The 27,006-nt window shown below is 42.8% G+C and overlaps 1 protein-coding gene across 2 annotated transcripts in view; it reads right to left on the bottom strand.

Moving 5' to 3' along the window:
* Positions 1–647: 647 nt before the first annotated feature.
* The window catches only part of ELOVL6 (ELOVL fatty acid elongase 6), a 118,650-nt gene continuing 92,291 nt past the window's right edge, over positions 648–27,006 (bottom strand). For both annotated transcript variants that reach the window (XM_040966698.1, XM_040966697.1), the window contains 2 exons: positions 7,931–8,082; positions 648–2,977 (listed from right to left, as the gene is read on the bottom strand). In XM_040966698.1, the coding sequence (XP_040822632.1) occupies positions 2,553–2,977; positions 7,931–8,082 (577 nt within the window). In that variant the 3' untranslated portion in view covers positions 648–2,552. The remainder of the gene's footprint in view (positions 2,978–7,930; positions 8,083–27,006) is intronic.

The raw sequence follows: 27,006 nt of genomic DNA, 5'->3' as shown, positions 1-27,006 counted from the left end.
AAGCCTGGACTATCCCTAATACCAGAATTTGGTTTTGTAAAAATATGTGGCTTTTCTCTCTGCCATGACAAACATTGGCAATGTCTTCAGAAACATTTAGCTAGTTCAAAGCTTATTAGACACCCAAGCTGAAGACAGAAATTCTAAATCATTTCACAGGCGCACCCAGGCATGAACCTCATCAGCAAGGAAGGTGCTTTGGAAGTTCTGTCTGAGTCTTTGTAGGGTTTAGGCTCATTTCTTCATTCTCACCTGCAGCAGAGGAGCTGCGATCCATCACGGAACAGTTCAATCAAACAGATGAGCCTTGAACTGGGCCTAAACTCGGCTGTTCCGCAGCCTTTCCCTTGCCTGAATTAGTCTACTCTTCTGTTGGAAGGGGGCAAGGCTTATGGCACAGCATCATTGGTGTCCTGAGAACCCATCTGTTGTCATAGCAGGTCCTGTCTTTTCAGCTCGCGTCAGTTTTTGCCCTCATGACAATACAATGCTGCATCTCATCTAGGAACAACAGCAAGACATCACAGACTTACGAACAGTCTCACAGACGTTACCAGCGACCCTCCCTCACCCCCAGAATCCCCTCCCCGGGCTTGCAATCATGACTTGGTTTGCGGGATTCTTTGTTCACTGTTGAAGCCATTCACACAGAATGGGATAAAACTTTATTCTTTGTAAGTTCCGCACATAAACAAAAGGCTGAGAACGCCCTTGCCATCTCTGACAGGAAAAGCAGAGCAGCTGTTTCATGAAGGACAGCACAATTAAAGCTAAAATAATATAAAAATAATTTGAAAAAATCCCTTTTACTGTACACTCTCAAATAAAGCAAGTAAGATAAACAACAGTTTTCTTTTTTTCTGCTAGCCAGAAAATGTGTTTCTATTCATTTGGGCTTCGAAGTTCAGGTACCCAACAAGTGTGCATACAGGTGTGTATCTGTGTGTGTAATCTATGCAGTGCAGCAGCCCCTAATCTTTTCAACTAGTTTGCCTAATCATTAAGCTACTTAACCAATTAGAATACTATTATATCACATTGAACAGCTTTACATAATTGCTTCTTTGAAATACGAGGAACATTGACACATTTATTTGGCTTGTAAAGGACTGAAATAACACAGATATTATCTACCTTTTTGTTGTTTGTTTCAAGAATATGGCTCTTAATAGATTGGTTTTCTGAGTTCCAGAGCAAAAGATTCCTTTTTAAAAAAATTTCTGAAACTGACTTGAAGCAGGAAGAATGTCTTCTGATTTGGCCAAAATTATGAAGAGTGTGTCATAGTGTCTAAAATTTGACGGATATGTCTCTAGGGGGGGCCCTGGTCGTCGATGGTTTTCGGGCAAACTTGCCATGAAGTACATTTGTCGAAGTATCTCCTTCGGCCAGCAGAGGGCACTTTAAACATCTCTACATTGCTTGGGGAGCAAGTGCAGATGATGCAGAAACACAGTGTTCACCCTACATCAGGAAGTCTCGCAGGTTTTCTTTTTGAAATTCACAAAAATATAGAACACATGGACTGTGCCACAGGGTTTTATCTGGAAAGGAATGAGCGTGTGTGACGTCAAGGAGGGAGGGGCATGTGCTGTCTACGGCATTGACTTCAGGCTGGCTTCTCTTCCCATCCACTTTTCCCCTTTCTTTCCCAACTGAGGGTAGGGGTTGGGGGAGTGATTTGACTCTTCAGTCTGGGGCAGCTGAGCACAGGATAAGGCTTCCTACCTCACGTGAGGGCAGAAATCATAGATCCTCCATCAGATGCACTCTGGGACCCAGCGGCTTCGGGAGGTCCCAGGATGCCTGGTTCTCACCCTCCCATCTAGAACCTTGGAAAAGACGTGAGCCCCGTTTGCTTCTGGGCAAACTCACTAGCATGAGGCTATGTAGTAAGAGGAAAAAAAATACTGCATTTTTGTTTTTACCTGTTTAAATAAAACAAGGTTAAGACTTCTCTTCTCACAGGGCTTTGCCCACTAACCTTTCTGAACAAGGCTTTGCTTTTTGCCACAGCACTGCTGTTCTAGATCTGTACCCCGTGTCTCTTCCATTTGTCTCTTTTCTACGGGCTCCAGTTTGGGGGTGGAAACAGATGAGAATGAATTGTGTGTCTACGTGCTCGCAGTTTCTTAAAGTCAAATGGTTTTTCATCCTTAGAGAACTAGAACACCTAGGAGATATGTTTTTTCTTTTTTTTTTTTTTAAACCGTGTAGTGTTAATAGCCTTTTGTTTGCCTCCCTTGGGTCCCTCTCTGCCTCCGGCTCCCTTGTGAGTTCTCATTGGTTCTACAGTGGACAGGTTGAGGGGATGGGGCCTTCGGGCAGCAGTGTGTGGAGATGACCATACACTCAGCGAGTCCTCACCCAAAAAGGATCATGAACTTACTGGGCTCAGTCAGACCTAGCCATCCCTCAGCTGCCTCGGGGTGTGTGTCTGCTAGTGTGTTTTGTTTGTAGCTGCACCATGTGTGATTCCTTGTGCCATTTTCTTTTTGTCTATTGTTTGTCTGGATGACCCTGAGCTATGGTTTCCTCCTCCGTGCCAAACACTATTCAGCCTTCGTTGTTTTCCGCATTTTGCCGATGTAGGCCTCAAAGAAGAAATGGCAGAAGAGCACAAGGTAGCTGAGGTACATGAGTGAGGACCAGAAGATGTTCTGGAAGTGGGAGTGACACTGGTCCTGCTGCATCCAATAGAAGACCAGGTAGTTAATGACACAGCCCATCAGCATCTGAGTGATCTGGGACAAGGTGATGAACATGGCAAACTTCCGCGAGACTCGGAAACCCGCAGCCCGCAAGGCATAGTAAGAGTACATCACGGCGTGCACGCCGTAGTTCATGGTCATGAACCAGCCACCCCCGGCCACCATGTCTTTGTAGGAGTACCAGGAGTAGAGGAGCACAGTGATGTGGTGGTACCAGTGCAGGAAGATCAGCTTCTGCTTCCTCAGAATGATGAAGATTGTATCTCCTGGAAGACAAGGATGGGAAAGAGCCATGAGTCCCTGGACCCTGAAGTCATGACCAACGATCCTTCGGGAACAAGGCTGGCATCTGGAGCTGGGACTGGAGTCTGGATGAGAGCCATACTTAGTGGACTTACTGGGTCTGCTGTTGTGGGCAAGTCACTTGCCCTGGCAATTTTCTATTGTTCTAAGAATTGGGATTAGTCAATAAGAACAATTTGGGGGACTGGTGCAATGGCTCAGCTAGCTAATTCTCTGCCTATAGGCGCTAATATCCCACAATGGGACCAGTTCATGTCTCAGTTGTTCCACTTCCCATCCAGCTCCTTGCTTGTGGCCTGGAAAAGCTGCAGAGTGACCCAGGTCTTTGGGCCTCTGCACCCATGTGGGAAACCCAGAAGAGCTCCCGGCGCCTAGCTTTAGATTGGCTCAGGTCTGGCTAGTGTGGCCATTTGAGAAGTGAACTGGTGGATGGAAGTTCTTTGTTGCTTGGTCTCCTTCTCTCTGCAAATCTGCCTTTCCAATGACAATAAATACATCTTTTTTTTTTTCTTTTTGAAAACAGCTCGATTTGGAAGGGATATGAGCAAGCATGCTCCCATGCTCATCTTGATCACACATTTTAGGAAATATTAGATGGAGGGGACAGGACCTACTGGTACTCAAGTGCCAGCACAATATTCTTAGTTCTTTGTGGAAGAGCAAAGGCAAAAGGTGACAAATGGTGCCTCTCTCAAATGTGTATCTCCTGGACCCTCAAAATGACGTGTAGCCTTCCTTTGTATTTGGCAGTAAGAGAAGTAAAATTTAAACAAAAGGACAAGGGAGAAGAAAGGGGAGCCGAAGCCGTTGTCTACACTCATTTTGCTGCTGAGGGCATGATGATGAGCCAAATGAGAATTGCTGCTTTTATGCTACAGTAATTCTTTTCCAGTGAAAAAGCTTTTTAAGAGCCATCAAAGCTTTTCTAACAATATCCTTGTGAAGGAAAAGCCCTCTGCTGTCAGAGGTAGGGAAATTCCACAATGGAAATGAGAAGCAGGTAAACAGATTGCACACAATCAGCCTGCAGTCTTGCAAGATCCCTGGGTTCTGTATCCTTGGATTCAACAAAGTGAGATTGGATGTTTTTAAGAACTGCGTTGGCACTTAACACACACATAATTTCTCTCCTTTGCCATTAATCCCTCAACATTAACATCTAAGCATGTGCATTGTGCTAGATATCATAGATGAGATAGAAATGATTTAATGTGCATAGGAAGATGGGCACAGTTTCTAGCCTATTACATGTGAGGGTCTCTGGCTGTGAGGATTAGCATCCTGGTGAGACGAGGGTGGGGGCTGTCCTAGACCCAGTCCCTGGTAACATTGAGGGGGTGGTTATATCTACAATGCTTCTCTACAAGTCCTGGGATTCTGAAACACACAGCATTTGCTTAAGATGGGTGAAGAGAATAGGCTTAGTAACAATGCACCTAGTATCATTAACAAGCAAAAAAGAAGAGATATTGGGGGTAGAAAAAGATTTGTTCAGCTAAATGCTTCTTACTCTTTGCTGTTGCTGTAGTTATCAGGATGCGAAAACCAACGTCTTTCACGAACTTTGACGAACTCAAATTTGATTTCTTCTCATTTAACAATGACAGCTACAAGCCCCTCTTACTCTGAGATTTAAGCAGAAAGGCAACTAGTACTTCGTCCTGTCTTCTCCCTAACCTACCCTACGGACAGCTGAAAATGCCCGACATTACACCAGGCCAAAGAGTACTGCGTCCTAGGAAGACTCTTAGGTTCTGAAAGCTTTGGTTGCCATAGGGCCTGTGCCATTCCACAGCTGGGCGTTATCAATTTACTTCCCTACGGACCTGATAAACATTATTACTTCATATCTGTTTAGTGCACAAAACGACAGGTTCTCTAATGGAGACATTTCTGAGCCTATCACAAAATTTGTGTTAAAGTCCCCTTCTGTAAGGTACCTGATTTTTATTATTAGGCGTGTACATGTCAGACTGATAGTGGCAGATGGGGCTGGTAACTCTCAGGTGTGCACTTCTGGGACAAAAGTGGTGTTATGAGACTGAGGGCTTACTGCTTGGAGGGAAACGGGGCTGTTTTGGCAGTTACTGCTCAGTGTCACCCCTCTCTTTACAGATGAAGGTGTAGACAATAATCACAGCCAATATTTGTTCACAGTGGAAAGAAAACAGAAGTCCAGGAACTGTATTTCAAAATCAAGTTTAGTCATTTACATGAGATATGTTTAATGTGTGTCTTGGTATTAACTCAAATGTAAACCCCACGATATCCAAACACACAAACTTATTTGTCATAAATAAGCATTTCACCATCTCAATTCTTGAAATTTACCTCTAGCCTCACTTTCATAATAAAAGCTTATTATATCAGAATGGGCTAAGATGTAACAGAAAGTTCAGTTCCTAGAGTTGGGAATTACTTTGTGTTTCTCCTATTTAGGGGCTCAGGTTGAGACCTGGGCTTGATTGGAGCCACTCTGGGTGTTTCTAGTTACTTCGGGGGAGAAGGAGTAACAGGAATGGGGAAAGATACATCACGCAATCTTAAAACAAAAATCAATTTGAATTCACCTAAATTGAATTCACATTTTCCAGAGCAAATACGAAGAATGGCAGGTGCATAAGCAAGGATCTTCCAGGAATGGCTGTGGATACCACCCATCCTAAAACCACCCAAGGTTTACACAATAGGGTAATGTTCCCACAATAAGAATGGGACTGTCCCTTAAGGATGCAGAGGGCCGTTTGAGATTGCAGCCGAGACCCACCAGTACACCATTCTGGCAAACAGGGGTTGGGTTATTTTTTCCTCCAAGTCGTGACATAGTATCACATTTAATTTGTCACAAGCCAAGGCCATTCCAAGTCGTGAATTTACAGAACTGCCAACAGCTATGGAGCAACCCAGAAACACAAACTATCCTAAGGATTTCATATTAGTCAACTAGATTTAGTCATATGTCCCATTGGCCCTAGGGCGGGAATTCAGGTCAAGTACACACAGGACATTAAGTCTCTTGAACATTTGCCATGTCGTGCATTTTGGCTACTTCTCAGTTCGTGTTCCATTTACCATGGTCTCTCTAAGTTCTGGCCCAACTCTTTTCAATCCAGAGACAGCTTGCACAAACGGTATGTGATTTTGCATACCCATGAATTGCCCTTGAGCCCAAGCCTTTTTCTGTCGATGCATTCTCCAAGTGTGGATCTCTGCAGCTGTGGAGAAGTAGATCAGCATCCGGAAATTCCCAAGATACTTGGGGCCACTTGAGACCACGAGGGCCTGTTCTGTGAGCGTCGATTACCCCAGTTGGCTGGGGCCCCCTATATAGTTACCAGAGTGTTGCTGAGTTAGAGTTTTAAACACAATGACAGGGCCAACAGAGCAAGGACCTAGACTCAGAGCAGATGTTCTTCCTGAGTTGTGTCAAAACTTAGTTTCAGCAGGCTCCCCCATCATCCCAGGCATGGGTGCTGCCGAGCTGGCACATGAAGCAGTGCAGTGCCTTTCTGTGCTTGTTTGGTAGATTGCAACCTGAAAGCTCACCATGCCGAGCTCAAGGCTTGGTGTGGAAAGCTGTCCTTTGCAGAGCTGAGCCACAGGGGAGCAGGTGAGTTCATGGATGGGTACAGAACTTCAGCTGGCAAGAATGCCAAAGTCTGGAGGCTGCCTGGCACGATGGCTGCACAACAGCGGGTACTAAGTGTATTGTAACACCATAAAAAAAAGGGTCCAGTGAGAACTGCAAGCATGCAGCTAAGGGAGGAGAAAACAATTTCACTTTTGTCTGCAGAAGAACTGCCCTTTATTCGCCTAAGATCTTCTCTTCCTGGTGATCTTAAAATATTGAAAGGCAGAATTTAGGATCCAAAAGCATGAAAAATGCTAAATCACCCAAATGGAGAAATCTTTCCCAATTAAGTAATAATAACAATGTTTCCTAAATGCAAGAAACTGGGGAGGAATCCAGGCTGAGCCAGGTACATAATGGTGCTAGGTGAGTCTAGCGAGTCGGCTCACTGAGTAGGGGTGCGGCTGGCGGCCACAGCCACCCCTGCTCTGACCTTCCGTCTGACTTCACCTGTTGGCTTCCACAGGGTACTTGTTCAAGAAGTTCTGCAACCTCTGAAGGTTAAGACTTTGCATTTGAAATTTAAACCGTTGCTTATAACATGAAAACAGAATTACCAATCAATCCCTTCTCTTGGTAAAAAAAAAAAAAAAGAAGAAGAAGATGTGTTCTTAGAGAACCGGGTCCATGTTCAAGCTGTTATTTATTTTTTCACTGTTCTTGCTAACCTGTGCTGAACGGACATTAAGCCCATGAAAAGTCAAGCAGTAGAAATCAATGGACATAGCAACTATTTTCCATTAATGTCTTGAAGGTGAACTCTTGCACTATTTCAAGGCCAGCCTCACTAATGATCAAAACCAATCAGAACCAGCAATCAACCCTTAGCATTCGGGACTAAGAACACGAGATTACTCAACTGAGGAAAAAAACAAAAGCTTCATTTCCTAATCTGAATACTAATTGGACAAATGAAAGCATGGTTGGTGTGCCATATGGAAACAGAGGTATTGCTTTTTAAATTTTCCCCGATTGCAATGTTAACTCAAGTCTTAGGGGGTCTGAGAATAGGGGCTGTGTACATTTTATACACGTCTGTAAGTATTTTTTGCAGTGTTTGCAAGTTGACGTGTTTTATGTAAACTAGCTTGTTATTAACATACACAATGACCAATTATTTAAAAGGCAGGAGGAAAAAGAGAGAAAAGAGTTCAAATTCAGTCGCTACAACTTTCTTGCTACTCAACAACACGGCAGCTTCCAATAGCTTCTTTCTTCCCTTTTCACTTAGTGTGGGTGTGTACAGAAAGAGAGGGGAAGGGAAGGGAGGAGAGGGGCCACTCACCTAGTTCCGGTGCTTTGCTTAGTACAAATGCGTAAGCCCAGAATTTGCTGACAGGTCCATTGTAAAAACTCTGGTCACACACTGACTGCTTCAGGCCTTTGGTCATCAAAATGTACACCATATAAGCACCAGTTCGAAGAGCACCGAATATACTTCATTAAAAAAAAAAAAGGAAGCAACAGTTAGGAAAATAATTTCACTTGTGAATATTAACCATACTTGTGAGACAGCTTGGCTAGCAGCAGGAAATAGGCACAGGAGAATCGTACTAATTTGTTCTGCCACAGGCTGGAACTCCCTGGGCACTAAAGGTGGTCAGAGAAAACGGAAGAGCCACGGGATCCCACGATGTGCCTGGATGACCCCGGTGCTTCGGCGGTGGACTATTCCTTGGGGGAAAGCTGCGGATGGCTGCGAAGTCAAGCAGTTGTCTCAGTTCTGTCCTTAGGGCCAGTCATTGTCCAGGACCCATTCACTGGCTCTCCTCATCTGCTCATGTCCTTAAGCCAACACATCTTCCATGTCTGTTCTGGCCTCACCAGTCCAGCTCTCCTAAGCCTCTGCCGGGACTCCTGAGCAGGTTCCAAGCCACTGTTCTGGGTGTGTCCTTTCTCTGCACTCTCTGACTCAACTTTCTCACAGAAGCCAGAAGGCAGCTCCTTGAAAAGGCTCAACTCTCCTCATTTCCTCTAGGAAGTCCGTGCAAAGCAACATCATGTCCCCAGAACTGCAGCTTAATATACTGCTCAACACTGCTCTCCAAAGCCTTCCACATAGGCACAGGTGCTCAAGAAAGAAAAAAGGAAAGATTGTTGGGAGGGGAAAAAAAAAAAAACAAACAAAACAAAACTTGACTATGATTAAAAAAACAATCAAATAAAAGGACTGGTACTTTAACAGGAAGACTCTGCAAATGTGCTGAGCTCAGTAATGCCACCTGGAGTATGAAGGAACCGGCCAGCTGGACCCGGCAGCATCCAGCAGGGACTGCATCTGCATGGCTCAGGCTGTGCAAAACACAGCCAGGACTCAAAGGAGAACTGGTCAAGGCCCTGGGGACACGTGCTGGCCCAGTCCTTTGCCAGCTCCAAAGGCAGACAGAGGAGTGACCAGCAGTAGATAGAATGCAGTGGCATTTGCACCCAACTTTTGGGGGGAATCTTACTTTCTTTTCTCCTTGGAGGTGTGATTTTTTTTTTTTTTAATTTATTTCAAATTGCTGTAGAATAAGCCATGGTGGCAGCCCATAAAGTCTGGGTCCACCTAGTAGAACCACAGGTCAACCAGGCAGAGCCAGGTCATGGAAGTGGGATTCCTGACACCTGTCTGGTAATTTGCTTCCATCAAGGCAGAATAGCTGTATCCTATTACTGTTACTCTCGGGGCTAGTGCAGTAGTGTAGCATGCAATCCTCTGCCGTGTGGTGCCGATTCATGTCCAGGCTTCAGAGTGGCTTGGCTCTGACCGTTGAGACCATTTGGAGTAAATGAACAAATGAAAGATCGCCTCTATTTCCCTCTCTGTTTTTTTTTTTTTTTAAGTGCTGTTACCCTTTACAATGCATCCTGAGTCAGATTCTTGCTTCTTGATGCTTGTAGATCCTGCCGAATGACTCTGCAGCTCCTCTCGGCAGAGGATGGGACTCTCAGCTCCTCACCAGAACCAACAAGGCTCAGAAAGCCTCCTCTCTCCTAATCCTCCCCTACCTTCTTCTATTCTCTTCCTTTTCCCTGTGAGCCAATCACTACAGCAACTGTCAGGTGCTTTCTGCCTCAGGACCTTTGTCTATGCTTTCCCCCTCTGAGTGCAGAGCTTTTGTCTGGAGCTCCTTATAGTAAGATGACCCATGCCTTCATGGTTAACGCACTGTCCTAATTTGGGGATGAGGATTGGGTTGGTAAAGCAGAATGAAGATTTTTGTCTCAAAGCAGCCTTTTTTGTCACATCACCAAATTAAGTATTGTACTTACACATCTGGACTTGCTGCAGCATTAGTTAATATGCATGTGTGTGCCACTACTACTGGGCATGCGTAGCAGACACCATTGGTTGCATGACTTGCAGCTACATTGTTTTTCTTCTCCATTTTATTAAAGAGATTTCTGATTTTGTTCAGGTTCATCTAACATGTTCTTCCTCCAAGAAAGGCGACCTTAGCTCTAATTTAGAAACACACCTTAACTATCTGAGCCAATTTTAGTAATCCCATTTTCCTTACTAGTGATTTTGTTATGGTGTGTGTGTGAGACCTAATTTTAGCCAATGTAATTGGAGGACAGAGCTGCTGGGGGTTTGCCCTTCGATATGTATTGTCTAGAATCGCAGCTCTTATCTGTACCACAGGGGAGTTAGCTGGAGGACAAAGCCAGCTCAGAGAATGGCATGGCAAATTCCTCCTGATGTGTCTGAGTTGTTCAACTGGCTCTGTCACAAGACCCCCTACTTTTGAAATCATAAAACTTTCTGATAGCGTAAGCTGTTCACAGCTCTGCATTTTATTACCGGTAAGCCAGTGCATCCCAGGAGACAGGTCTGATTCTCAGCCAAGTCCCAATCCTGTAAACGTTTCACACAGAAGTTCTCTCTGCAACTACAAGATGCATGTAGTCACAGTGTTGGCAAACTCCCTTCTATGCTAGCTATCTGTTTATATAAATCAGGAAGGGAAAGGTCAATGACTTTTGTATATACTAGAAGCAAGGAACCATAGGAGTGATATACTTTTAAAATACAAGTCTTTGTTCCAGATGTATGATTTTCTTTCCAAACCTTCAGGAATACTTCAATGCTTCCGGCCTCCCACTGTTTTTGATTGCCACACTTGGAAAGCACACAGCCCACAGCTTTTCTTCTGCTATCTTGGCAATTAGCTTATGCATTTTGCAAGTGATCAAAGTGTGTCCAAGACAGTATCTTTAGAATACTTTCCTTTTATCTTCTGGGGATTCCCCGGCAAATCACTGTAGTCTCTACCAATTTCTAAAGCATTAACACAGCTTACTTTATTTTCTCAAGCATTAGATATTTATCAGCATGGTCTTTGACATTGGGGCAGCAAAAAGATCAGTAAACTACCTCTGGCTGCTGAGGTGGTGCTGGAAGACTTCGGAGGAAATGGTATTAGAGTTGGGGGCAAATGTAATCTACAGGATCCGAGTCAGGGTCCTGAGTGGCTATTTCAGAATACAAGGTTTCAGTGTCATGAGGACTCACAATATTGCTGACCACAAGCGTATGGCACATATTATTGTCCCATTTCTGGACATATGCCTCATTCCCTAAGCTCCGAACAATAAGGCTGACTCAGACAGAGGACAGTGGCACTTTTCAGGGAAATGGTCAATGCCAGCCATTGGGCTCATGTCCCTGTGAGCAAAGGCGCATTGTTGCGATGTGACAATGCTGAGACCAGAGAGTAGGGGGAGAGCTGCTTGGCCAACGGGTTGATTGTTATCTGTGGGAAGGCATGAGCTCTACCCCTGGCACGCCTCAGCTACTTGTACCTAGAACCAGGTGGCTTTTTTGATAACAGTTTTCCAATGTGGCACTTTAGCAAGATATACTTTAAGGTGAGGAGACAAATTTCCTGACCGGTGATGATATTTTGAAAGATGGTAAGATACAGCAGGCAAATATGTAGCTTACCTTCTCCAATCTCCTCTCCTGCCCATGTCAGACATAGCTAATCAATTTTGCCACTCATTCTGGCCATGCCCGAGATAGCACTGAAATTCTTGAAGCCATTACCAAGAGACTGGAGCTGGAATTTGAAATGTTTGTATTTGCTAGGCTCTAATGCAGTTCCATCACTGGCAAGGTACTTATGTCTTCTGCTTTTTTCCATTTGAAATGAAGCTAATATCTAATTTGTAAAAGACTTTTGAAAAGCAATAGGAAAGTAGATAGCATCACACCTCGGATACACAAATGCTCACCCCAAATTTTTATTGTTGGACTCTCCTTTCCTTACTGCTGCTATTGCTGTTGTAATTTATTCCTTGTGATCTCACTCATTTCACTTTGTCTGGAAAGAGAAACCAAGACTAACCATCTTTGGTTGAAGATCAAGGTGATTGATCTAGAAAATCTGATGTGCTCTGTTGATTCTTGTTGCTACAAGAACCCCGTTTGTATATAAGAAGGACCAGCAAAACGCTTGTAGAAAATGTGCATTACTGAGAAACTAGTTACCTATTAAAATACTTTGTTTTCCACTAAAATGATTTTAAATTTCATTTTCCAAGGGCTTTGTGAAGCCCTCTCACATTCTGCTCCCAATAGTGCTGAGTTTACTGCTGGGCAGGCGGTCATCTGTGCTGGCTGCCTGTGATGGACCCACATCCTCATGGATCTCTCATCTCCTGTGGGGCTCAGCAGCTGCCCTCCCTTTGCAGAGACACACACTGTTCTGTTTTTCATAAGTTTTCCACCCACACTCAGAACCTGAGTTCAAGAGCTAACCCTATTTCCACGGCATCAGTGAGCAGCCACTATTAGTACTTTTTAGAAGTGTCCTGAGGCCCAGCGACACTGCAGCTTGCACACTGAGCCTTCCCCAGTGGAGGGACGTAGATTCATGGTGGTCACTGGTGAGTGGAGCTGCTGTCTGGGAGCAGTGGACTGTGCCCCTTCGGCTGGGACAGGTGCAGACAGCTCCATGCCCAGCAGGCTGGGCCCTGATGTGAGTTGCTATACCTGTAGAGGTTGATCACATGTCATTTCTTCCCAGTACAAGTAAAAGCAACAAGTAGCCAGTTCACAGTAGAGGATGAAGTGAATATTCTCTAACAGCACTTTGTGAAAAAGAAGCTAGTGGTAGAGAAAAGCAAGTAGAGGCTGGTGCCACAGCGCATAGAGGAAATCTGATGTCTGCAATGCTAGCATCTCATATGGACACCAGTTTGAAAACTGACTGCTCCACTTGTGATCCAACTCTCTACTAACGCATATGGGAAAGCGGGGCAGGATGGGCCACCCAAGTGCTTGGGCCCCTGAACTGACGTGCAAGACCCAGCAAAAACTCCTGCCTTCTGGCTTTATACCACACCAGCTATGGCTGTGGCAGCCATTTGGGGAGTGAAGTAGTGGATGACAGATTTTTCTTTTTTCCTTTATGTATTTCTGCCTTTCAAATAAATACATGTATTTCAAAAGCATCTAAAGACTAGTAAGCTGAGGGTCTGAGTGACTGTGCTCAACGTCAGCAGGTGACTACGGCAGATTGGTTTTCTTCCTCAGCTGTGAGACCACCCCGGATACTTGCTTTACTTACAAGAAACGCATGTATCCTTTTTTCTATTAAAGGCCCAGCTTTGATAACAGTGAGTGCACGAGCAAAGAGCTGAGTGGTAAGAGCAGTGGGAGTCGGCACCGTCCTTCAGTAGCATCTGGCGCAGTGCAGAAAGGAGCTGGAAGATGCAGGTGCCTTCTCTTCTGCAGCCATTTGCTGAGGCATGGCCTCAAGATGGTGCCCAAAACACAGGAAATGTGATACATCTCAGGTGGCTGGAGAGGACCTTCCGTATTGGTCCACATGTATTTCTGCATCATTTGCCCATTGTAAAGCACATGAGATGGTAATTTAAAGTTACTTCAGAAAGAGAGGACAAGAATGCTTCCCTCTACTAAATGCCTTTGATGGCCAGGGTGGGACCAAAACTGGGAGCAAGGAACTTAATCCAGGACTCATACACTGTTGAGAACTCTGAGAACCCAAGTACCTGAGCCGTCACCATTATTCCCTGGGATTGCATTAGCAGGAAGCTGGAGTCAGGAATGAGGAACAGGATGGAACACAGACATCTAGTAATCACTAGACCAAATGTTTATCCCTCACTAATCTACTTTGAAGAAATGCCTCATCACAACAGATACATTGAGTAGACAGGAAGAAATAGTGAGCATATGTGTGCATGGTTGACATTCTTCTTTGAACATGTGCAAAAATAAATGCTGCGAAATTTAGAATAAAATTTATAATGCAAGTTCTTATTTTTAGATTATAGAGGTTTCTTTTCTCCCTTCTATAGCTGTGAATATTGATTATTCCATCAATATTTGGAAATATTACTAATACTTATAAAGAAAGGTCAGAAATATAGCTAATCTGAGAATTCATGAGGTCTGTTAATTTCCTTGCAAAAACATTGAATAAAAATTTGGTACCCCAGACTTCCAATTTTTGCGCCATCTGGAAGCTACAATGGGATGTCTCAGTGAACACTCTAAGAATTCCAGAAATCTGTCTTGGGGAGAAAGAGATATGAGAGTAAGTCACAAATATTTTAAATTAGTTATTGCCATAGGAACACCAATAGTTGATTTTAAAAATTGCTTGAATTAGATACCCTTATTAGTCCTCACATCTTTAATTTCGAAATGCCAGCTACTTTCAATCCCCACCCAATAATCACAGGACAATTACCATCAGGATTGGGCAATGAATGTGTTTTGTCACACCTCTGTCCCACCATCAAAAAGGAACAAAGGTGTGATAGTTTTGTCAGTTGTCGAAACAAGGCAACAGCTGACCCAACAGAAGTACAACTCTGCAAGCACAGGAGAGCTCCCAGGGGTTGTGGATAACAAAACTGGAATTGCTCTTTCTCTTTGGGTCTTGGTTGGCACAGCAGGACAAATACTTTGATTGCAGAACAGGTTTAAGCAAACAACAGTAATGATCCACAAATTCACTATAATCCCTCAGACCGGGAGATGAGAAAGGTTGCTGTGTGTCCCACACAGAAGCGCAGCATGTCCATGTCAAAATCATGTCTTTTTCCAACATGTAATTCAAATTTAAAATTTTCCACACCTGATTCTCGCTAAAAGATATCTACTTACATTTTGCACAAGCACCCTAACTAGAAGAGGTTTCTTTTTGCTAAACATGTATTATCCAATGAATCTAACAAGCCAACAATGTGCAATTTTATTTTGTCTAATAAATTGGAAGTTAAATGGGCATGTATGCCCCCATTTCACTGAAAATTTACTTCCTCTACTCTTCTACTACAAAATCAGAGTGTACAGTTTGGCTTTAGCCTTTGCTACTGAGTTATTCTTTATAGTTTTGACACGTTTCTCTTGCTCTGAATCAGAGTTATCTACCTCAGAAAGTTTGAAAATCTCCCAAACATCTTAAGGATCAAGAACATGAGGCTAATGCTGTACAACACAGATATAATATCTATGTTTGGATAGATATTTGGATCTAGTATTTCCAGTGTTGGTATATAACAACCAGTATAAATACTTGCACAAGTATATGAACTAGTAAATTTTATAATGGCAACAAGATAGGCAGGACAAAGCCTAAATGTGCAATTGACAGGAGAATGCTTAAACAAAGTATAATAGACATAACACAGCTGTAAAATGTACCAGGTAGGTCTGCAGTAGACGCTGACATGAACTAACTCTAAGGCACACGAAAGAGTGAAAACCGGAGTAGGACAGTCAAAAGGGTACAGCCCATTTCGTATTCATTTTTGAAAGGTTATGCACACATATATTAAGTATTTAAGAAGGAAAACTCTTTCCACTTTTAACAATTAGAATTAAAATTTTGTGTTACATATGCCTAAGGACAGATAAGGTTTCTTTGGAGAAAATAACATTGGAGCATGAAAATCAAGAAGCAGCATCTTCTACACCTAAATGTGACTGTTAAGGATGACACACATGAGAATTCATGTCACAGTGTACAGTCCATTGCTGCTACTGACTTTCTGGAACAAGCAGTAAATGAGGAGGTCTCAAAAAACACAGGAGCCAACCTAATGGATAGCATGGTCCCTGACAGACAATTATCATGCAGGTATACACCCAGTGACTGCTGGCTCAACACTCCAATCCCGTGATGAGCCAGAAAACCCTGGTTTCAAACTTCTGATTAAAGATTTGCCGGGATGGGATGGCTTTGATTCACTTGTTGATATAATGGTTTATTTCCTCAACTTGTAAAGCTAAATACTTGTTTTGGATGTCATTTTAAGCATTTAGTTATTTGAAATGCTGGGCAACTGAGAGTGAGGGAGAGACAGAGAACTTCCATCTGCTGTTTCAACACCACCCGCCACAAATGGTGGCAACAGCCAAGGACAGACCATACTAAAACCAGGAGCCAAGAACTTCATCCCAGTCTTTCAGGTTGGGGTAGGGACCGAGTCCTGGGCCACCTTTGTCTCTTTCCCAGGTGTATTAGCAGGGAGCTAGAACAGAAGCAGAGCAGACAGCGCTTGAGCTGGTGCTACCATATGGAATGCTAGCACCAGAAGCTGAGGCATATACAGTGAGCCACAACATCAGGCCCCAAGCAAAGTATTTTTCAAGTGGAAACAAAAACAAAAATAGTAACCCCTTGACTTTTCATCTTGGATACTGCTGAGCCCAGTCCTTATGTCTGGACTATTCAACCTGGATATAACATGCTTGCTCTAGGTACTTGGCAAGGCAAATAAATGCGGGGATTCATTTTGAAAAAAACTAACTGGATAGAAACCGGCCTGGCAGAAGGGGGAGTGAAAAGGAGAGGAGAGATTAGAAAAAGTAACAATGAGGGCAATAAGTACCACAATGGATCTCAATGAGCATTTTCCCAAACAAATGTAAGAGCTGGTTGTAGGGCCTGGCAGTGTGGCCTAGCGGCTAAAGTCCTTGCCTTGAACGCCCCGGGATCCCATTGGGCACCAGTTCTAATCCTGGCAGCTCCACTTCCCATCCAGCTCCCTGCTTGTGGCCTGGGAAAGCAGTCAGGACGGCCCAAAGCTTTGGGACCCTGCACCCTGGCTTTGGATCGGCATAGCGTCGGCCGTTGCGCTCACCTGGGGAGTGAATCATGGGACGGAAGATCTTCCTCTCTGTCTCTCCTCCTCTCTGTATATCTGACTTTCCAATAAATAAATAAATCTTAAAAAAAAAGAGCTGGTTGTATAAATTTCAAATATTTTAGTTTGAGATTCTAATTCGGATGGCACACATGGGGTGGAGGGGGCAGGCTGGTACTGTGGCACAGTAAGGTAAACTGCCACCTGAGATACTGACATCCCATATCACAGCACCAATTTGAGTCTCAGCTCTTCTGCTTGCGATTCAGCTCCCTGCTGATTCAACCTGGAGAACAGCAGAGAATGGTCCAATTGCCTTGCTCCCTGTTACCCACAAGGGAGAGACCTGGGAATAGTCCTTGGCTCCTAACTTTGGCCTGGGCCCAGTCCCAGCCATGGGCATGATTTGGGGGAAGTGGACTAATAAATGAAAGATCTCTGACTATCTTTGCATCTCTTGGCCTTTGAGGCCAATAAATAAATAAACAAACAAAATTTTAGAAGGCATCTGCAGATTATTTACTAAAATAAACAGGATTCCACTTCACTTGAGCTACTAAGTTTTCTTTTGGGATTACAGGGATTTTGTCTCCTTGCTACAATGATGACATCATCCTCTCTGGGCCAGAATAGAAGGAACCGCCTCTGGTGAGGCAGGTATGATAGGTCTGGCTTGGGATACCTGTGTTCCCATTCTGGGGTCATTGGGTTTGGCTCCACTCTCCACTCCAGCTTCTTAATAATGTACAGATGCAGCATCCATGTAGAAGACTCAGATTAAATGCATGGCTTTGGCTTCAGGCTGGCCTAGCTGTTGCAGGCATTTGGGAAGCAAATTAGCAGAGGGTGATATCTGCCTGTCTGTGCTTCTGTCTCTTGAAGCAAATCAAACAAAATATAAAAAGGCATAAAGTACTCATGTGGGCTAGGATATGGATACATTGGAACCACTGTGTACTGTTGGGGGAAATGTACAAAGACACTATGGAAAAATACCATGTCAGTTTCCACCACAAGATTAAAACCAGAATTGCTATATCCGCTGTAATTTAGCAATCCTACTTCTAGGCATATATACCCCAAAAAATTGAAAGCAAAAGTCTTGAAGACTTACTGGTCAAGATATGCTCCTAATTAGCATTAGTGCCACTGGAGTAGAGGGGGAAGCAAGCCAAGCAACCAATGGTAAATGAATGGAAAAACTGAAAGTGGCGCAGATGCAAAATGGGATACTCATCTGCTGTAGAAAAATCTGATGCATGCTGAATGTAGTTGGAAGATATTATGTAGAGTGAAATTTATCAGTCACAAAACAGTAAATACTGTACAATTCATTTGACAAGGTACTTAAACTAGTCAAATTCGTAAAAAGAGAAAAGGGTTTGGTGGTTTTCCAAAGCCAAGTGATGGCTGAATAGGGGAGTTTTCTTTTAATGGCTATCAATTTCAGTTTTGCAAGATGAAAAAGTTATAGAGATTGCTTGCACAACAGTGCAAATGTAACTAATGCAATGAAAACATAACATCACAGAATTGCATATATAAAAATGGTTATGAAGGTAAATTTTGTGCTTTTAGTAAAATTACTGTACCAAGCAGTACTGGATGGGCCTCTTAGATATCTATGCCCCTAAACTTCTGTGTTTTGAAGAAGCATGGCCATAGCAATGAAGCAGATTTCCTAGTTATGATTCTTAAAATATTAAAACAGACAAATCAGAAGATGCAAATGCTGTCAACTTATGTCTCTGATTAAAATGGTTCTAAAGTTCTAACAGTGAAAGTGTTAACCCAAGTTGATCAATATGCGTAAGAGGCGGAGTGGGGTTCACTCGAGCAATGAGGCACTCAGGTGGGAATGTGCAGACTGAGTAAGTGGATTAGGAAGGCTGAACACCAAGCAGTTATCACACAGCCACAGCCAGCATCCTGCTGGACACACCAGACAACCGCTGATAATGACTTGAATCTGTTTAAAATGCATCTGTTCATAAGCGAAAAGGAAGTGTTCATAAGAAGTACTGTAAAGAAGCAAACATTATCCCAAGTATCTTGGAACAAGGATTCTACAAAGTGGGGCTGGTGACAGTGGCATAGGAGATTTAGCCTCCACTGATGGTGCCAGCATCCCATATAGGTACTGGTTCAATTCCTGGCAGCTCCACATCTGATCCAGCTCCCTGGTTATGGCCTGGGAAAGCGCAGTGGAATTTAACTCAAGCTCTTGGGACCCTGCACCCATGTGGGAAATGCACAATCAGCTCTTGGCTTCTGGCATCAGATTGGTTCAACTCCAGCCTTTGAGACCATTTGGGAAGTGGACCAGCAGGTGGAACATACCTCCACCTCTGTTTCTTCTTCTCTGGAGCTCTGTCTTTCAAAAACAAAATAAGTCTTAAAAAAAAAAAGCTACAAAATACGGAAGAGGATGTGATTGCAATCAGAATTGTTCTCTATATTTCATCACATATACACATATAACTGCGTGCAATAAACTGTATCCAGTTTTCATTTGGATTCAATTAGTATTCACAAATCTGAACTTGGAAATCTCAAATTCAGAAATTCCTTCAGGTACCGTTGCATGTAGACGACAGAACTAGAGGACCTCACCTGAATACAGACAGAAAAACCTAGGCTCTCATATGAGCACAACCAGAGGGCCAAGATAATCTCTTAGAAGATTCTGACATAAGTAGATTGCTACTGTTGGGCTTCATTTGCTTAAAATAATTTATTCTAGGCCACCACACACCAGGCTCCTTTAAGTATCAAGGGATAAATAAAAAACCTACTTCCACAAAATTTACATTCCAAGACACTAACAACAACAACAACAAAAACCAGTATAATCATTTAGGGAGTGGTAAGTGTCATAATGATAACAAAATGGGGCGAGTAATTGTGTGTGGGCATAAAGGCCCAGAGGGCTACTGAGATGAGAGAAGACTTCTCAGAAGAGGGGACTAGCAATCTGAAGTTCAAGGGAAGAATATACCAGGTGCACTGATAAGCTACAAAGCATCAAAGAGCTGGACATATTTGCCATTGAAGACCAGTGGATGAATGAGACGTATTATAACAGGTGGGCCAGGTCACAGAGATAAAAATAGTAATAATCACAGATAGTACAAATCATTTTATTCTAACCGCACTGTGAGAGCACTGGTAGGATTCTTTTTAAATGCAATCATTTAAAAAAATTTGTTCATTTGTATTGGCGAGGCAGAGTTACAGAGGGAAGAAGAGAAGTTTTTCCATCCTGATTTGTGAAAATACTGGAAGCATTCATGATTCTGAAATATTCACAAATGTGATCCTGCTTTACTAGTGGTTTGTTTTGTAGGACTGTTGTTAGGATGAGTGACAGTGGGGACAGTGATTTAGCTATGTCATCTAAATTGGCCATTGGTTTTAGAGTTAGAGGAAAATCTGTGTTTTCCCTGTTTTCAGCAGATGGAGCCTGATCCATTTAAACCAAAGCAGGTTTGCACATTTTCCGAAAGGGAAGCGTTTCCCCAACAGCAAACAGTAATGGTTCAATGTCATGAGTTTCAGATGAATTACCTAACAGTTACAAGGATACCTAATTGAAAACCTCAAATCTCTGGCAGCGGAGTGGATGAGTCAGATTATCTGCCTTCTGTATACATTTTTGTATTGATCAGATGGTCCCCTACTTTGCATTCTTATTAGTCACAGCAAGCAGATCACTTCTGGGTAAATTACTCCTTCAAAAATAGCTCCTAAAAATTTTAGACACTATTTTTTGCACCTCGACTCACAAGTTTTTCCTATGCCAAGACCAGCCATCTGAATGGTCTTGGCAGCTCTATAAAGTAATTATTCCTTACATTTGGACTTGATCCAACACTGCAAACAATGAAAAGACTTTTGGAAAATTTCCAAGCTCCATCATCTCTGCCACCAGACCTGGGTCTGCCCAAGCACTTGAATGGGTGTGTGCACCAGTCTTTACTGTCATAGAAAAGAGACTCACCTTCATCTTGTTCAATAGTTAATGAGTTAATGAAGCCATAGTCACATTTTTAGGTCAAAGAACAAAAGTCTTTAAGTCATGATGGGATGAAGGCGGAGTTTAAATAGCTCTTATTTTTTTTTATTGGTTTCCAATACAAAATGCTTCTAGTCAAAGGAATTTCTTGTAGCTTTAATGAGTAAAAAGTTTGCTCATTTTGTCTTTACAATTAGAGCCAATTTGGTTGTTTTCCCTTTTTGTTCTTCTGATTCCAGAAGAAAGCTCACAAATACATAGTTTCATTAAACTTCTGAAGAATATTTTAAATATATTTAAGATTTACAGAACATGTCTCAGATTCCTTTTTAGTAAATCAACTTCACCAGAAATACAGTAGATGCAAATGATGAATTGATTGTGTTACCTTTTTTAGTAAATTTCTTGAGAGAGACAGAACAAACTGTCATCCACTGGCTTATTCCCTGTATATCTGTGACAGTCAGGACGAGGAGGGGCTGATCATGGGAGACTCATCTGCCATGTGAGTGGCAGGGACCCACCTACTTTAGCCATCACTTGTTCCCTCCCATAGTCTGCACTGGCAGGAAGCTAGAGTGAGCCAGAGGCTGGAATTGAACCTAAGCCCTCTAGGACACAGGTGTCTCAACAAGCATCAAATGACTGTCCCTCTCACAGTTAGCCAGTTCAAGGAAATGAAACTTAATCCTTGATTTGGAAACTTTCAGGTTGTTCAGTCATTCCCACGCACGGGCTTTGGTGGAGTTGTGTGTGTACAGTTGGTTTCACCAGAGCCAAGCACACAGCACAAGGCATTCAGTAGGGTCCTGGACATGCTTATTTTATCAATGTCAAAAACAGAATGAACACTATGATCTAAAGCCTGAGGCAGCCAAAGCAAGCGAAAACACGAGGAACTACTGGGACACACCGGTGCCTCAATGTCTACAATACAAGGCAGCCAGAACTAAAAGTATGATCTGTTCATGGCTTTTAAATTTGGATTGTTCATACATTTTCCTTTTTAAAGCAAATATCATTCCGGTAATTATTTTAAATGAAAACCATAAACTCTATTTAGGATACATGCTTTAATAGTATATAATTAATAGGGAAATGTAAGTCCAGTCTTCATGAACAAATGTGAAGACAGTGATGGATGAAAATATGCACTTAACTGAATATGCACAGACAGCTTACAAACCTGGAATTGATTCTCACAGGTAGATGGCAAACACCAGATTTCCTTATAGAAAGTCCCTGTGAAGAGATCCCATACTGTTTTGCTGATTTGCAGGCAGAAAATCAAGGCACCAGCTGCTAACATTGGATTTTTTGAGATTCTTGCCCAGTGAAAACTTCTCAGTAGATTTTCCTCCCTGTCAAAGCAGCTCATTATTCTCAAAGTGTCACTGTCACATCCAGACATCGAGTCAACGAGGTTACACAGGCAGACCTCATAGCTGCCCAATGCACCAAGCCACAGAGATAATGATGAAGAGAAGCAGGAGGAGGAAGAGGAAGAAGACAAGGAGAAACAGTTTGGAATGACAGAACTGTCCATAGAGTTCATTGCCTGGCTTTTGCTATGGGACACATTTCTTGAGCCTCTCTGGGCCTAGGTTTTCTCATTTCTAAAATGAGACTCAGATACATCAGATAAAACAAAACAGGAATAGAAAGCTCAGTACAGGGTCAGTATATCCGACAGGTACCCTGCCCATGGTGTCTCCTGCTAGTGTTAGCACTGTAAGGATAAATACTGAAATCCTCAAGCCTTTTCTCCTTTCACAGTGCTACATTTAGGATCTTGAGGTGGGTGGTTAGACTGTGTATGGAGCAGGATGATATATTCACAGCGGGATCCTTTTGGGCAACAAGTTTTGTCATTAATCATCTACTGTTTATTGACTTTATGGGAAAGCAAAGTAGAAGTGGAATGCGTTCTATTCATATTGGTGTCAACCACAACTCAAAAGATTCAAGTTGTGTCCCTAATCACCAACAGTATTCTATACACAAGGATAGCACATCTGGCTTGTGGATGTGCACTCAACTGACTGCATGGAGATGTGACTGTGAATCACAAGGTGCAGAGGGGCCAGATATGCAGGAGAACAGACCCTACACAGTTCCTCTGCTTGTGGCCTCGGGGCAGCTCTCCAGGCAGTCAAAGAAAATTGGACTTTCACGCATCACAAGAGCTCCAGATCCAATTCCATTTGCAACCTTACCCTGGGTATGTGAATGTGAAAGAAGAAATGCAGATTATAGTATAAAGGGATGGTACAGAGGGTCAGTAGTACATTCACAGGTCAGGTAAAGCTGCAAGCAAATGGACTTAGTCATCTCAAGGCAAGACACTTTCAAAAGCGTCAAACTTTATCCTAGTTCAATGATGCGAATTTAACAATCTACGTCTGTAAAGAGACTAGAAAGTTTCATATACATCCTGGAAGTGTTAGCTAGTAGATCAGAGAACACTCCAAGCGTGATTCTGTCACTCTTAAGTGTGATGAAAAAACATGTTTGGTTTCAGCAACAATGCAGGAGATTAACCAAAGCCAGGCTGTCTGCTGGAGACTGGAGAAATTCCAGAGCTTTAATTGAATTCCTCTCAAAGAGAGAACTGAGGTTTTCTTCCCAGCTCTTCTCTCATCAGCTCTGTAGCCTTGTTCTGACAGTGTATGTGAGTGCGTGTGTGAATGTGTGTGTACACATTGTGCTCATTCCAGAGCCCAGGGCCCTGGTTCCTATAGAAGAGAACTCTGCATAGTTTATGATTCAGAATGTCCGTAAAACATTAGGAATTCTGCTAAGCTGCATTAAGATGCTCTGTTCCAGCCTTGAGTTAATGTGAATACCTAGATCAATGAACTCTTCCAGCTATTTTAATCACCCTGTGTACTCGTTGCCAAAGACACTCATCCACATCTCAAAACAAACAAAATGATACTCAAGCCACCTCTTTGTCCACCTTTCTACTCATAGCAATGCAATCAAAGTTGTAATAGGAAGTCATTGCTTTGTTATGTTAGGAACTTTGTGGAGTATGAGCAATAATAAGTATTCTGTTCCCAAATCAATCATTTTAATTACATAGGCTTGGTTCAAAATCCCAGGGCTCTGAAAATTGCAAAAACTATAAAATGCCAATGAATGCAATGATGACTGCTTGGCATGACAGCCTCCAGCAAGCATGACAATTTAGTTACAGGCGATATTGAGAAGGAGTCAAGCAGCCCACACCAATTCTCAATGATAAAATTTTGTTGAGACAAATGGTAGAAAATTAATTCCAGGGAGATCTAGTTACCAATTAGATGAATCCACCTACTGGTGCACCAGTGAGAACTGCTATTTCCAAGGGATTGGGAGGCTGGGGAGTGGGAATCTGGGTTTCCTATACCCTCTGCAATACTAAATAAGATTTGGTCCACCTGCCAGTTCAACAGCATCATCATCAAAAAATAGGTGAGCAATTGCCATTTGGAGCTTTTGGTTGAAACAATAAAAATAGATTTCATGAAAAAGCTGTCAATGCTTTCAATCCTTAGCTTCTAAGAAACTTCTAAGAGTTATTGCATAGGAAAAAGGCATTATACTCAAGAGGAAGATTTTCATTGATTTAACAGCATCAGAAAGGGTACATGACCAGTGTTTATATACCAAATCCTGACTCATTTCTTTCTTAAAGCCTCTGCTCAACTCTGTAACTTGAAGACAAGTCGATTAACATTGAGAGATGCACCTCAATGTTTGAGTTCATTCCTTGCTTGCTAATGGAAATCTCAAGGATAGTACCTCCCAGTACTTTACCAAGCTATTTTTAAAATGTTTTCTCCTGCCAATCCACAATTATTGTAACTTTAGCTCAATAATGTAATCAGCATCATTCAATGCATTCCAGTTTATGTAGTTAGGAAATCTCACAAAAATGTTCATTCCTTGGATCTGAAGTCTCATTTTTGTTAAAAATGTATTTGAAGGCACAATTACAGCATGAGAAAAGCAGAGGAATCTTGCATATAGTGGTTCATTCTCGAAATGGCCACAGTGGTCAGGATCCTGGGACTCCATCCGGGTCCCCAGCATGGGGGCAGGACCTAAGCATGTGGGCCACCTTCTGGTGCTTTCCCCAGTGCCTTAGCAGTAAGCTGAAACAGAAGTGGAACAACCAGAACTCAAATCAGACCCCATAGGATGCCAACATTAGGCAGTGGGTAAATCCTCTGTATTACAATGCCAGCCTCTGAAGTCTATTTTTAAGTATGCAATTTCTAGTTCAAAATTCTGTGGTTAAGGACACACACAGAGCAAACCCTGCTGAACAAGAAGCGGCCAAAAAGGAACTGCAGGGTAACACTGTGAGCCTCAACTCGTTCCAAATTCAAAACCACTGTTAACAGATGTTGCATGTGTCATTCAACTTACAACCTACATAATCATGTAACTTCTTCCAGAATACTCATGCAATTTTCAACCACATTGCAAAAAAACTATGGATTTCCATCTATTTAAATAATCACTTTAGTAAAATGATTAGGACATCTTATATGTCAGTTGTTTCGAATTGTCATAGTACCTGTATATTTTTATTTAAATTGAGATGTATGAACTGCATTGCAGAGACTGAAAATGATAAAAGTATCCCATTTTTTTTAAGACTTAGTTTATTTCTATTGGAAAGTCAAACATACAGAGAGGAGGAGGAGAGACAGAGAGGAAATCCTCCATCAGATGATTCACTCCCCAGGCAGCCACAACAGCCGGAGCTGAGCTAATCCAAAGCCAGGAGCCCAGATCCTCTTCTGGGACTCCCATGTGAGTGCAGGGTGCCAAGGCTTTGGGCCGTCCTTGGCTGCATTCCCTGGCCGTCCTTGGCTGCCTTCCCCAGCCACAAGCAGGGAGCTGGATGGGAAGTGGAGCTGCCAGGATTAGAACCAGCCCCCACATGGGATCTTGGCATCTGTAAGGTGAGGACTCCAGCTGCTAGGCTACTGTGCTGGGTCCAAAGTATCCCAAATTTAAGGTTAAGTTGCTGGGAAGGCATTCTTGCCATACTCATTAACAGTAAGTGTGGGTTGTGGCATTAAAAATTTGTGCGCTTTTCTGTGGTTTTCAGCTTCTCTGTACAGAAAAGCCTCACTTCCATGAACTACAAAAGAAAATTGCTTAATAGAAAAATAAATACCGGATAGCTTTTCCAATGATAAGTACACAAACCCTCTCAGGTCAGATCCAAAGGAACTGAAGGGTAAGCCTTCAGAAATGCTGGATGAAGAGTGTTGAGGCAACTGCAGAGCAAGCACTAGAACCCAGAAGGAAGACTTGCTAGTGTGTTTAAGAAGCAGCAATAGGGGCTGGCATTGCGGTGGTGAAGTGACCTCCTGCAATGCTGGCATCCCACCCATATGGGCATGCTTGAGAAAGCAGCAGATGATGACCCAAGTGCTTGGGCCCCTGCACTCATGTGGGAGACCTGGAAGAAGCTCTGGGTTCTTAGGTTGGGTCTGGCACAACTCGCCTTTGTAGCCATTTGAGGAGTAAAATCAGAGAATAGAGGACCTCTGTCTCTCCCCATCTCTTTCTGTAAGCCTGCCTTTCAAACAAATAACAAACAAAATATGACAAAATAAACGAAATATGAAAAAAAAGTAGGAGCTAGAACTGGGGTGCTAGCTGGTTACATCCCTCTTTTTAGAGTAATAATAATAATAATAATAATAATAATAATATGAGAATGTCATTTTACCTATCATTTAAGTTGGGGAATGATTAATAATCACACTCGGAAAATGGACAAAAATCTACAACCGCCCAGAGCAGACTAGGATGTATGATTTCCTTTCAAAGAATGGAAGGTTGACATATCTTGCTTTTATTTTTTCTGGTTTCACTCCTCCCTCCGCCCCAGATTGATTGATTGATTTTCTTATTTGCTTAGTTGAGAAGCTGAGAAATGAACCAAAAAAGAGGAGCACTTATCGGCTCTATCACTCCCCAGCTGTCTCCATCGGTTGATGTTGGATCAGGGTGAGCGAAAAACTCGGTTCAGGCATACAAAGGTAAGAGAGAACTAACTCCCTGACCCATCACTCCTGCTTTCCAGGGGGTGCAGTATCAGGAACGTGGAACAGGGAGCCAAGTCCCGACTCCAACTCTGGACACAATTTAAGAATCACTGCGATCATCACCAAGCTGTCCCTCTGCTGTGGTTTTAGATTTTCCAAAGGAGTTAAAGGACTCAA

This window comes from Ochotona curzoniae, unplaced genomic scaffold (assembly GCF_017591425.1).
Source record: "Ochotona curzoniae isolate NIBS_2020 unplaced genomic scaffold, NIBS_Ocur_1.0 scaffold_4506, whole genome shotgun sequence".
NCBI lineage: Eukaryota > Metazoa > Chordata > Mammalia > Lagomorpha > Ochotonidae > Ochotona > Ochotona curzoniae.
This window is presented reverse-complemented; position numbering and strand designations above follow the sequence as displayed.